Source organism: Galeopterus variegatus, unplaced genomic scaffold (assembly GCF_000696425.1).
Source record: "Galeopterus variegatus unplaced genomic scaffold, G_variegatus-3.0.2 Scaffold9838, whole genome shotgun sequence".
Taxonomy (NCBI): domain Eukaryota; kingdom Metazoa; phylum Chordata; class Mammalia; order Dermoptera; family Cynocephalidae; genus Galeopterus; species Galeopterus variegatus.
The window spans coordinates 31511-44189 of NW_007735949.1; the positions used below are offsets into that span (position 1 = coordinate 31511).

At 58.8% G+C, this 12679-nt stretch overlaps 1 protein-coding gene across 1 annotated transcript in view; it reads right to left on the minus strand.

The window, feature by feature from the left end:
• Positions 1-4561: 4561 nt before the first annotated feature.
• The window catches only part of CELSR1 (cadherin, EGF LAG seven-pass G-type receptor 1), a gene marked incomplete at its 5' end in the record, with an annotated part of 33922 nt that continues 25804 nt past the window's right edge, over positions 4562-12679 (minus strand). The window contains 10 exons of the mRNA XM_008593897.1: positions 4562-4586; positions 5974-6232; positions 6539-6766; positions 7110-7259; positions 7456-7559; positions 7763-7857; positions 8347-8472; positions 9150-9276; positions 10396-10475; positions 10965-11077. Coding sequence (XP_008592119.1) covers positions 4562-4586; positions 5974-6232; positions 6539-6766; positions 7110-7259; positions 7456-7559; positions 7763-7857; positions 8347-8472; positions 9150-9276; positions 10396-10475; positions 10965-11077 — 1307 coding nt within the window. The remainder of the gene's footprint in view (positions 4587-5973; positions 6233-6538; positions 6767-7109; positions 7260-7455; positions 7560-7762; positions 7858-8346; positions 8473-9149; positions 9277-10395; positions 10476-10964; positions 11078-12679) is intronic.

A 12679-nucleotide genomic window follows, 5' to 3' on the forward strand; every position in this document is an offset into this window, starting at 1 on the left:
GCAGACTGCTGGGGAGACCCAAGCCAGCTGGGAGCAACGTTGCATGAGGTAGGTGGATGCTGGGCCCAGGCAGTGCCCCCATGGCTAGCTTAGTTGGTCTGGGAGAGGCTGGCCTGGGCCTATGGTGGGGCAACAAGCATGGCGTGGGGAGCTTCCAGATTGGAGGCCACTGAGTGTGTGTGAGCTGGCACCAGCATGTCACCCCAGAAGCTGGACAGGGCAGCCCCACCTCAGTGGCCCCCCAGTTCCTGGAGTGGCGCAGACACCCAGTCTGCAGTAGGGGCCGGGAGGAACCAGGGGACTCAGCTTGGAGGGGAGGACTCTGCCTCCATCTGCCCCATGAAGTTGTAAACCCCGTGGGGAGGAGGAAGACATTGCAGTAGGAACCCCATGAGACATGGAAGTTATTGCATCCCCCCAACCCCAGTGCCCGCAAGCTGCACTTGGGGTGGGTCTTGTGACGGAGCAGAGCAGTCAGAAGGCACTGCCAGCCTCCCTGCCTGCCAGAGCGAAGCGCAGGGACAAGGGATGTCAGCAGATAGGGGAGCAGGGACCACCTCACATGGGCAGGAAGGGAGCTCTGACATCTCATGAGCTAAGGCCCCTGCTGCCCTCCCCATGGCACAGTCACTGATCAGCCCCTCATTAGCTTCTCCCAGTCCTGGGTCAGCCCCCAGCCTCAGCTGCCCTCTTCCCCAGCCCTCCTCCTGTCCCCCTGCCCTTCACATGCTGGCCCCCAGCACTTCCTTCCAGCCAGGGTCCCCACCCAACAGAGAGTGTCCTGAGGATCAGGAGGCTTCTGAGATCACCCGCTGTTCCAGATGAAGAAATGGGCCTGACTTAGCCCTGGATGGCAGCCCTCACTGGGATAGGCCAGAACTCAGCGCCCATCATGGAGAGGTTGTGCTAGCTGGTGGGAACCGGACAGGCCCACTGGCCCCTGGGGACCCTCAGTCCAGCTGGGCACGGAGGCTGGGGCTGAAATACCGCTTTGTTCTGCCAGCTCAAAGGGCAGTGCAGAGCCTCCAGGGCTCGAGTTTCCCCTGATGTGCTGCTGTGGCTGGGCCTCTTGCCTGGGGACTGAGGTCTAAGCCACGGCCCCCAAGATAGTCCCCACAGTACCCATGATGATCTGCTCGAGGCTGACCCTCCCAGGACACAGAAACATGGGCAGGAGGGAGGGGGGTGGCCAGGCGAAGTTGGCATGAGCACCAAGCTGGCAGGCAGTGAGGCTGCCCTCTGCAGCCCCTGGTCGGTTCTGCCCCTCCTGCCGGCCAGGCCTGCCTCAGTGGCCAGTGGAGGAAGGAGAGGACACAACAACTCTGCCCCCCGGGCCCCCTAGGCTCCAGCTGCGCAGCCTCTTGACTGGTTGTGCCTCTCTCCCCAGTGGGCACAGCTGTCTCCATGTCCCAGAGAGGTCTGGGGAAGGGGGCCCTGCGGGCTGAAGAGCGTCGAGGGGGGATCACCATTACTTTCCCACCATTACTCTCTTTACTCTCACTGCTTTTCCCTGAGGGTGGTCCAACTGGGGTACAATGCAGGTGGCTGGAACTCAGGAATCTAGGAAAGGGGCCCCAGAAGCCAGAGTGTGAGGCGAATCCCAGGAGCATAGAGCTACAAAGCAGACCCTGAGTCCCACATGCCGACGCGGTCCTGGCTCCCCACATGTGGGTGCACGGATGGACCCAAAACAGCATGGTGAAGGCTTGACAACCGACCCGGTGCTGCAGCCCACCATGCAGAGCGTGAGACAGAGCTAGTAGTTGCAACCTGAGTTGCTGGCTCCTGAAACTAACATTTACAATGAGAGTTTTAACATGGCCCAGAGTCTCACACCTTTAACATGCTGACTGAGGATTCAAACTACTCAGCACATGAAGAACCAGGAAATGCCAAAAGACAACCAGCAGACTTCACAGCCCCAAGATGGCCACGTGTGCAAATTATCAAAAAATAGAAAATGGCCAGTTAGGCCAGTTGATGAGAGCATGGTGTTAGAACACCAAGGTCAAGCGTTTGGACACCCATACCAGCCAGCCACCAAAAAAAAACAAACAAACAAGTAACTATGAGGCAAATATGAATTTACCATGCTCCATGAGGCAAAAGGAAAAGCTCTTAAAATGAACTGAAAGCCCAAAGTCCTCAACACAGAAATGAAAAGTAGAAAAAAGAAACAAATGGAGTTTTAAGTTTAAAACTTAAATTCACTGGATGGGCTCAGTAGCAGAGTGGAGATGACAGAGGACTCAGTAGACTTGAAGACAGACCACCAGGAATGGTCAAATCTGGAGAACAGAGAAAGAATGTAAAAAGAGCCTCAGGGACCTGTGGGACAGTATCGATGGGGCTAAGATTTGTGCCACTGGAGCCCTAGAAGGAGAGGAGAGAGTTTAGTGCAAGGGAAAAAACTGAATGGCCAAAAATTTCCCAAATTTGGTGAAAGTTATAATTTACAGATTCAAGAACTTCAGGAAACACCAAATACAGCCCACCCAGGCCATGGCAGGCGTGAAGAAGGAAGAGGTCTGGCACAACACCCCACAGGGCCAGCCACCCACGTCCCGCGAGCAGCCTGTCGTGCTGTCAGTGTCCCCCGTGCCACCTTAGAAAGGAAGGGGGAGCAGGGGTGTGGGGGGAACCAACACAGCAGAGGTACAAATTCAAAAATCTTAATTTATTGTAGACTCTCTTCTCATTGGTGTTGAAATTCCAGTGTCCTGAACATTAATAAATACACATTTCTTAAAAATCTCCAGTGTCTAATCTCATAAAAGTCATAAAAATAGGTTTAACTTTTCCTGTCTTAATAAAACTGACAATTGTTTTTTTGGTAACAGTTCTGAACAAATTCAAAACTACACCTCGAGGGTTAAAATCCAGTTGCAGAACAGTCAGCAGTAATATTCAAGTGGAGTGTTCAAAGACCCAGCAACAGCGAAACCTCCTTGGACTCAGAAAACGTCTCACTGGCGGCAGCATTTGCAGAGACTATTGTGTGGGTCTCCAGAAGGCCACTCGCCCGCTAAGGCACATTTGTAATTCATTCAGGTGTGAGGACTTGGAGATCTCATTTCATTCCATTCTCGTGTCTCAAACCTTTTCAGATAAACTTTCCCTCTCTCATGTAATCATTCATTAACAGTGCTTACATTTTCATAAGAATGAAATGTGAAACTTATACAATAGGGAAACCTTTGGATCTTACTTGATTTTCATCCTATTTTATGGTTTCTCATATTTGGAAGCAGCTGTGCTGATCACTTATTTGGGCACCTCGTCTGCAGAACAAAGGAAACACTGAAATAAAACATGTCTGAATAATTCCATGACCCATTCCACAGCCCCTCAGGCCATGCTGTGCCAAATGCCCGCCGTGGGACAGTCACAGTTGGTTCTTGGTATGAGTTTCCAAAAACAATTTGGTACCCATTGAAGAGTGTGGCTGGGGCTTTGTCCCATTGCACAATTGGCCATTAAAAGCAAAATGAAGTAATTGATCAGACTCTGGGGGTGGGACCCCAGCCTGCTTGGAGATCCTTGGAATCTAAAAGAACTAGAAAATTGGCAGGAAGAAATGACACCCTGGAAGACCTCATGCCTCCATCTGAATTGGGAACGCGTGAATGCTTAACGATCCCACTGAGAGCAGGAGCAGAGGGACAAAGGAACCCGCCTGCAGTAGAATGCTCACTGGGCTCCTGCCCAGTCCCAGATCACCCGGTCTTGGATCCACACCCGTCAGGGCCGATGGCAGTGGAGGGCACACACACTCCAAAGCAAACGTGCTGTGAGCTCAGGAGCCCGCAGGGATGCCTGTGGGCTTGTTGCTCGCTGGCTGACAGCAGCTGAGAACTTCTGACCACTCAGTTTTCGCCTCACTGCCCACCACGTACTTCCCACCTCTGATCTGCTGGGACCCCAGGTGCATCAATGCATGCCACATTCAAGTACAACTGTGCAATCTTCCTGATATAAAAAATAGTGAGAGATCGTTCCACACATCTCCCAGGATCAACAAAGTCAGTACAAATGCAAAATATACACAGGTTTTCACCTTCTGAATCCCATACAAATATATAAAAGTATGTACACCTTTTCAACATAGCAAAGGAATTTGCTTTAGGACAAGGGGTGCCTTTGCAGAGGGCTGTCGAGGCCACCGGCCGTGGGCCTGCACTGTAGGGAGATGCCATATGAGCAGTCAGACCTCAGTCTGCAGTCTGTCCTTGGCATCCCTGAAACCTGGCACGCCATCGGGCCCGGCTGGGTGGCTCCTCTCATGCGTGGCAAGCTTTGGCTCTGTCTGCAGTCTGAGGACCAAGCTGTGCCAGCCTGGGAGTCCACACCTCCCTCATGCCTGTGGGCTTTGGCACTTGTCACAGAGTCTGACGGGCCCAGAGCCCCTGAGAGAGACAAGAGCTTTGCGTCTGGACCATCAGTCACGGGGATGCCACCGCGGAGACCCCCACACCAGGGCCTGCTTCACTCCACAGGCTGAAGACGCAGATGCAGTGGCCTGTGTGGAGGTGATGGGCTGGCCTCACGGTTTCCTGATGGTTCAAATTGAGGTTTCGTTACTGCCTCTGTGTGTGGGAAGAAGCCATCAGGCAGGCAAAGCGTCAGTGAGGATGGCAGGTGGAGGGCCCAAGGCCATGCAGGGGCAAAGCCCCCCACTCAGTGCACAGGGGAGGCCTGGGGGCTCCAGAGGGCGGACTCATGCACGCGGGCCACGGTCCTGACGCCCAGGCCCGCCAGGTGTCCTCCACGCTGCCAGCCTCTCAGCAGAGCATGGAGTAGCAAGGCTAGAAACCACGCTTGCATCTTTTAGGATTTTTAGGAAGGCTATTCTACAAGACCTGGATCCTGGGCTTTGCTCTTCCCTTGCAAGTCTGTAAGGAGGAGCAATGGAGAGAGGCCTGCAGCTGCTGTAGCTGGGAGCGGCTGGGAGCGGCTGGGAGCCTCTGGGAGCCTCAGTCTCCTCAGCCGTGCAACAGGGCAGAAATGATCCTGGGCCCATCCCTCAGCAGGGCCTCGAGTCCTAGGATTTTTTTTTTTTTTTTGTCTTTTTCCGTGTCCGGCAACGGATCGCAACCCTCAGTGTCGCCCCCGCACCGGACCGGGGACCGGCAATGGGACCGCAACCCCCGGAGCTGCTCCCGCGCCTCGCTCAGCCAGTGAGCGGGAACCGGTCTGTATGTGGGATCCGAACCCTCGGGCGGGAGCGCCGCCGTGCTTCCCACGCGGCGCACTGTAGCAGTGCGCCACCGGGCCGCCCCAAGAATAAATACATTTTCTCATGTCATTCTCAAGTTGAATAAATAAACCATTGGGAAAATTTACTATCAATAGATTCTCATTATGAAGATTTCTAATAAAATGTATTTCGGGAAGACAATAATGCAGTAGAAAGGTCTACATTAAACATAGTTATTGGTAAACGTGGCATTTTCTTTTTTGATTGGACAAATGAATAAAACTAGGTGTGTCTAATTTGTTTGGTTATATTTTAAAATGGTGAGACAAAATGCCGAATATCAAAAGAATGCAACGATTGGTATTGACTACAAAGTCAATTGAATTGCATGCAAAATTGTTACCAATTGATACACCTAGTAACAGCCATGATTTATTGCAACTGCTCAGTTTAAACTTCACGAATAAATGGGTTATATATGTTTCAAATGTAAAGGGGCTGGCCCTCGAGTCCTAGGATTTCAGGGCTGGTCAGGACTTCAGAGGCTTGGCTAGTGCAGCCCCCACCCCCAGGACAGGGACGGTCCATGTCTGGACAGTTTCCCGTGACCCGTGCTGCAACCCCTTGGCCCCTGCCTGGGCTTCCCCTGTGCTCTGGGCTCTGGGTGACATGAGCACCAGGCTCCTGACTGCTGTCCCTTCTCTCCTCCGGCTGAGACAAGGGGAAGCTGGCTGCAGTTCACCCCCCGGCCCCACAACCCCACTGAGGCCACTCACTCCGAGTCGGAGCCATGGGCCTGGGCGCTCCCTGTGCGCACGTTCATGGCCACCCCATTGAGGTGCTCGCGCACCGGCTCCCTCCGCGGGGTCTTGACGGTGATGGCACAGTCGGGGGCAAGTGCGTCGCCGGAGCCCGGGGAGGACGTGCGCGAGGATGCGGGGCTCTGCTCACAGTCGGCCAGCTTTTCCCGGAGCCGGCCCTTCAGCTTCTGCTCCGTCAGCGGTGGCGGGTAGGTGACCTTATTTTTCAAGATGCCTGGGAGGAGGGAGACACGACCAGGTCACGTTCAGGCGGGCACAGCCTCGTGCAGAGGACTCAGACTGGGCCGGTCCCTGTGCCTGAACAAGCCTCAGCCCTGCTGGTTCTCAAAGACAGGTGGCGTGTAGGACGGACAGCCACGTCTTCCTGCCCTGGCGGCCCACAGGACCCACTTGGGCCCCACCCCATGTTTCACCCTTCCTGTCCCTGCTTGGACCCACCCCCAGTCCCCACCCTCTGGACGAGGGACTGGCCCTTCCAGGTCCTGCAGCTCCCAGGGCAGCCCGGCCGCGCCCGAGGCACCTTTCCTCTGCTCCGGGGGCTGGCTGCTGAGCGCCGCTGCAGGCTTGGCGGGGCTCTCCAGGTCTGGGGGGCAGTCACCCCGGTGACTGCCGTGCCCCTCCCGGTGCAGCTCCACGCTGACCTTGGTCTCCACCTTCAGGGGGGGCTGATCGCCCTGCTCCTCACTGTCGCTCCCCACCAGGCTCTCGTCCGGCCAGCCAGCTGGGATGTGGTTGGCCACGGCGTCCACTGAGGCACAAGAGCAACACTCAGCAGGCAGCTGGGCCCAGCCACTGAAAGCTGTGTCCCCGGGAAGTTCCAGGTCTGGGGAACCCACCGTTCCCCAACCTGCAGGCCCAGAGAGGCAGGGTCCCAGACTGGCCCTGGCTGTGGTCTCCCCACTGCACCCCGACACCCGGTAGGCTCACAGTGGCTGCCCTCTGGCTGTTTCACCGGTCCTAGCAGTGACAGTCCTCTGGGACCCCCAAGCACTGCCGTCTCTGCTGGGTGGAGGCCGTGGAGGGCCCTCCTGGGGCCAGAGCCTGCCTGGCCGCCCGCTGCCCAGCCTGGCCCGCTGTGCCTGCTCGCTCACCTTTGGGGGTGCTGTGGACAGGGCCCGGGGCTGTGTCCCATTTGTCCTCGGCCTCTGCGCCATCGTCCTCGCTGTCCGACGAGTGTGAGGAGGCGTAAGAGCTGCTCTGCTCATCCGGGGACAGCTCGCTGTCCGAGTCTGAATCATGGCCTGTGGGGGGAGAGGGGACAGCTCAGGAACCAGCAGGACAGGGCAGGTTCCTGGCACTGGGCCACAGGTCCTTGCCAACCCTCTAAGTGGAGGCTGCTAATGCTGTTTCAGGGACATGTATCCTCCAATGACCGACGGGATGTGGGACAAGCAGGAACGAGCCTGAGGCGCCTCCGCTCTCCAGGAGAAACTGTACCGTGGGGTATCTTGGAGCTCCTGGGGACGAAGGATGGATCTGGCTCTCCATGTCCACCCCGTGCCAGCCCAGAGGACACGCTGAGCTTCTGCACCCCTTCGTCCCTAGGGAGGGCAGGGAGGGCAGGCTCAGCACCGCCACCCAGAGTAAGATGTGATGCAGCCCCAGCGTTATGGGAAGATCCCCCCACCACTGCCCCATCTCTGTTCCAAGGACATTGGCACACACAGCCCCCGGAGCGCTGGGGCAGGGCACACAGCCAGGGCCTTCTAGGAGCTGCTCCCACCCCCACCCCAAGCCGCCTGACCTGACAGTGCTGTCCAGCGAGGCGGTGGACTCGCCCAGCGCCGTGCGCAGCATGTCGGGGCCCTCGCTGAACGTGTTGTTGCAGTTGAGGGAGCGCTGGGGGGGAGGGTGGGCTGGTTATTGGCCGGGCAGAGGGTGGCCCTGTCCCTCCAGCAAGGCCTCCGTGCCTGCGGGCTGAGCCCCTGCCCACTCCCAGGAGGGGCCGGCACAGAGAGGGGAAGCTTTGCTGCAAACAGGAGGCCGAGGGGAGCGCACTGCCCAGCCCGTGCTGGGGTCAGGGCTCCTCCAGCCCCTGCTTCCGGTTTGGGGTCCTTGTCTGCCGAGGCCCCCATCTTCCCGAGACCTTAAAAGTGGGGCTGTGATTTGACTGTGACCTATCTGGCTGGTTTTGCTCATTTTCCCAGGACTACAGTGAAGGCATCAGGATCTATGCCGTGCCCTGTGGTCACCTCTGTGCTGCCCCTCATGGGGGATATGCAGGCTGCAGAGCCGTGTCTGGGGCTTGGCCCTTGTACCCCCCATAACCCCCTGGCCATGTGCGGTGCCACCAGCTCCCAGGCCTGTGGGGTCCCCAGCACCTCCTACCGTCAGCAGGGTAGCCCTGGTGGTGGCCGAGTCGTCCAGGTGTGGCTTCTTCCCAGCGAGGACCCCCCGCAGGTGCTTCCGGACCTCCCTGTTGAGCACACAGTGGAACAGGAGGACAAAGAGGCCCTGCAGGAGGAGGGAGGGTCAGCCCCCGGCAGCCCTCAGGCTCCTAACGCTGCCACACAGGCTGTCTGCCCACCTGCTGTGAACGCCCGAGCTCAGCCCACCCACGTGGGCAGCCGGAGCACACGGAGCAGGCCTGGCCCGCACGGCCTGGGGGACGCCCACCAAGGCCCCGCCAGGCCTCCCCCCCGAGGGCTGCTGCTTTCTTGGACAGGGCAGCTGCACATTGTGGGCAGTGAGGGCCCCACCCAAGGCCACAATCTTCTGGGGGCCACCTGGGAACCCTGGCTTGTCATAAATCACCTTGCTGGGCAGCCCTTGGTGTGAGCCATAAGTGGCCACCACCCCTCCCTGGGACACAAACAGGATGGGTGCTGGCCTGGCCGCAGTTCATCATCCCCAAACAGGGCAGGGAGGAGGGAATGAGCCCCTGCACTGGCTGAGCAAGGACCATGTCCTGACAGCTACAGGGGGACCCCGGGATAGGGTCCTGGGGAGGGCTCTGGACAGAGGGGGGTCCGGGGCAACAGGTCTTTTCTGGGGGTGGGACCACGAGCAGGGAGGGTTCACCATCACCGCTTCCCGCACTGCAGCTGCACTGGAACAGCGACCACAGTGTTGCTGTGCTTGTCCCTCAGGGCTGCCCTGCAGAGGCCCTCGGGGCACCGGACCGCGCCCACCTGTAAGCAGCTGAAGGTGGCAAAGAGGTAGTGGAAGCTGAGCACGTCGCTGTTCACGGCCAGCAGCCCCAGCAGCCAGGTGGCGCTCACGAGCAGCAGCAGGAGGAAGGACGTCCTCAGCAGGGAGCTGCCGGGGACAGGGGCGGCATGAGCCACAGCCCCCTCCTCCTCCCATGCATCCATCCGTCCATCCATCCGTCCACGCGTCCACCCTCCCTGCCTCCTTCCCCTCCCCAAACGCTTTCTGATCACCTTCGTGAGCCCGGCCCCGGCTCACATGGGGAGCGAGACAGACAGGGCAAAGCAAGAAACTGTGAGCCACGACAACTAAGGCGAGCTGCTGCCCACGGCACTCTGAGGGCGACCCAGGGTGGAGCCGCGGTGCCCGGTGCACAGGCTGCGCTAGCTTGTGGGGGGCTCGAAGGTGCGTGCGCAGGCACCAAGGGGTGCTCAGGCCTGCCCGCCGCGGGTTCCCGTGCTGCCGTGACCCTGCAAGTGGCTTCCCGCTCCCTGTCTCAGTCTCCCTTCCGTCAACGTGGATGGCAACGGTACCCTGTCCTGGCTGTGGAGGGACTGAGTGAAGGATAAAGCTGAAGCCATGGAGGAAGTGACCAGGCTCAGGCAGGGGGCTCAGGGCCCCAGGACCCCGCCCACCCTGTCTCCCCCTCTGCCACCCATCTCAGAGTGTCTCTGCCATCTTCTCCAGGGGCCAGGAGACTCACACCCCTCCCTGAGGCCCCTTCTTGTGCGTCAGCCCATCTCCTGCCCCCTGGCTCAGCCCCATCTCTGCTGAAACAGGTCATCAGGGCCTCATGGTCACCCACCGGACATCCCCCGTCATCTTCTCCTGACCCTGTCATGGCTCCTGAACACCAGGCCCTGCCTGCTCCTTCAGTGGCGTGGTGGGTCCCCTCTCCTCCCCCAACCCTGAAACGTTGGAGGTTCCCCAGTGCTGGGCCCGTTTTCACGCCACACCCTCTAGCTGGGGGTCTTCTCCACTCCTGCAGCACCAGCATAACCATCACCACCAACCTGGAAAGTTCCATCTCCCCCAGCCCCACCCTGCCAGGCTCTACCCTGGTGTTTCCAGGCACCTTAGCATGGACAGTGTGTCTGACCTTGAATATGGGACCCTCCCGGTGTGTAAGCTGGACATCTGGGGGTCTCAGAGCCCAGCTGACTGTGGGCGGGCAGGATCAGCTCTGCATTAGTCCCACCCCAGCAGTCAGGTTCGGTCCCAACTTACACGACCCCTTTTCTCTCATAATAATGGTGCTTTCTTTGGCAGGAAACCTTTGCAGACAGGATAAAAATGACTGTATTGATCTGAAAAAATCAAAACAAAAAAACAAGGTAAGGTGGCCAACTCTTCCGTCTTGTCGTGGCTGAAAGCTTCTGAGGAACCTCATCCCGTGCCTCAGGGAGGTCCTGCTGGAGGAGGTGGCCTCGGGCTGGTGGCCTGTGGGGCGAGGCTGTCCCGTGGCCAGGCTGCATCCCTCCCCCAGCTGTCCTGGCAGGGCCGACCACACCCAGCCTGCCTGCATGGGGACCCGCCTGGGAGCTGGACACGCAGCAGTCTCACAGTGGACGTGACATGTAACCCGGAATCCATGGACCTGAGCACAAGGCCCAGAACAGTCTGGCAGCTTTGGTGACCATTACCATGAGATGAGCCCCACCTGCCTCACCCCAGCTGCTCAGAGGAGCTAGTGACCCCAGCCAGCCCCAAACACCCCTTGCAGCCGATGCCCCCTTGGGCACCTGGGCTGCTGTGTCTCTGAGAGTCTCGGTTCCTGTGACGGCCCCAGCACTCACGATTATAACGGTTCCAATGGGCCCGGCAAAGCTCCAGATCAGGGTGTCGCGAAGAGAAAGCCAGCAGAAGTCAGGGTTTCCATAGCCCTGGGGGTCCAGGCCAACTGCCAGTCCTGGGCACATCAGGGAGGCAGAAAAGAGTGAGGGCCACACACCCAGATGGCCGCCTGCCCCCGCAGATGTGGGACAGGACCCTCTGAGGACCTGCTGGGGCCACGCCTGGTGTCCCAGCATCACCCTCCAGGGAGAGAGGAACAAGGAGTCGTGAGAGAAACAGCCTGATGTGACGAAGGCCCAGGCAGCCGGCCCGGCCCAGTGCCCCCGAGCAAAGTCTCTTGGTGCCAGATCACGGGTTCACCGTGCCCCGGTGGGCAGGAGCTGCTCACGGATTCACCCCCCAGAGGCAGGGAGCCCAGCCCGGGTGGCGGCTGCTGATGAGGCGGCAATGGGACCGCGCTCGGGCAGGGCCCTGTGGCCGGCCACGTGGGGGTCAGGAGATCAAGGTGCAAGGGAGGAAGGACTCAGGCAGATGGATGGACGGTGCCACCGTGGGGCTGCGTGAGCGGGTGGGCCAACAAGCACACTCAGCCCCGACACGCGCGAGCCCACACGCACACGCACACATGACAGGCACCGACCCCCAGGTGTGCGTGCAAATGACAGTGTCGTTCGTGACCTAAAGCTCAGCCACCGTTCCTTCTAACGAGTGTGTGACAACTAGACTAGGACCGCCTGTCCATGTAGGGCCATCAAGATGAAGCTTGGGGTAGGCGAGACCAATAGGTGTGACCTCGTCACCCCCTCCTGTGCACCCCCAGCCTGGATTGTTCCACATGTCCCCTGCCGTTCTCCTTAGTTAAATCTTAAAAAGATCATGTTTCCCTGCTGCTTGAAGCCCTCAGATGACTCCCTGCTGCCCTCAGGAGACAGACTTGGCTGCTGCCGTGGCCTTGCGGGTCCTACACAGTGTGGCTGCAGCGATGCTCTGGCCCATGTGACACCTTGCCCTTGTCCTGGCCTCAGGTCAGTCCCCAACCAGCCATGCCCCCCACCGGGGTCTCCAGTGAGCTAGACCCCTGGCACACTCCCCACCCTCCAGGTCTAGCACAAACAGCACTTCCTCCGGGAAGCCCCCTGCCCCACCCCAGGGGAGAGCAGGGCCCCATGTCCACCCGCACCCCAGCTCTGCACCCATCCTTCTGTACTGAATGCCCACCTGCCCTGGGAGCAACTCCCCGAGGACAGAGGCTTTGCCCTGTCACTCCTGCTCTGACCCCAGGCCTAGAATGGAGCCCGGCACAGAGGAGGCACTCAACGGATGAACGGCCGGACGGACAGACGACGATGACGGAGCGCAGGAACGAGCACATCCTTCCAACTGTGCGGTATCTGGGTAACTGAGACTGGAGGGCCAGAGAGACCCCGCATCATCTGGTGCACCCTGGAGTCCAGGGGCTGGGACAGCTGCCCCGGCCGACACTGCGACGAGGGCTGTCAGCTCTGCCCCAGACAGACCAATGAGGCAGCTGCCACCGGCCAACGCCCTCATCTCAGCCTGAGCTTCCTTGAGAATCATCCTAAGATCTTGTGCAAGAGACTTAAGTGTTAAAAACAGAAACCAAAAACCAAAAAAAACCTGTTTCTGAAGTTAGAAATGTGATCTGGATTTAGTTCCAAAGCCCCTGTAAGAGGCAGTGACATTTCACACGTGTAAC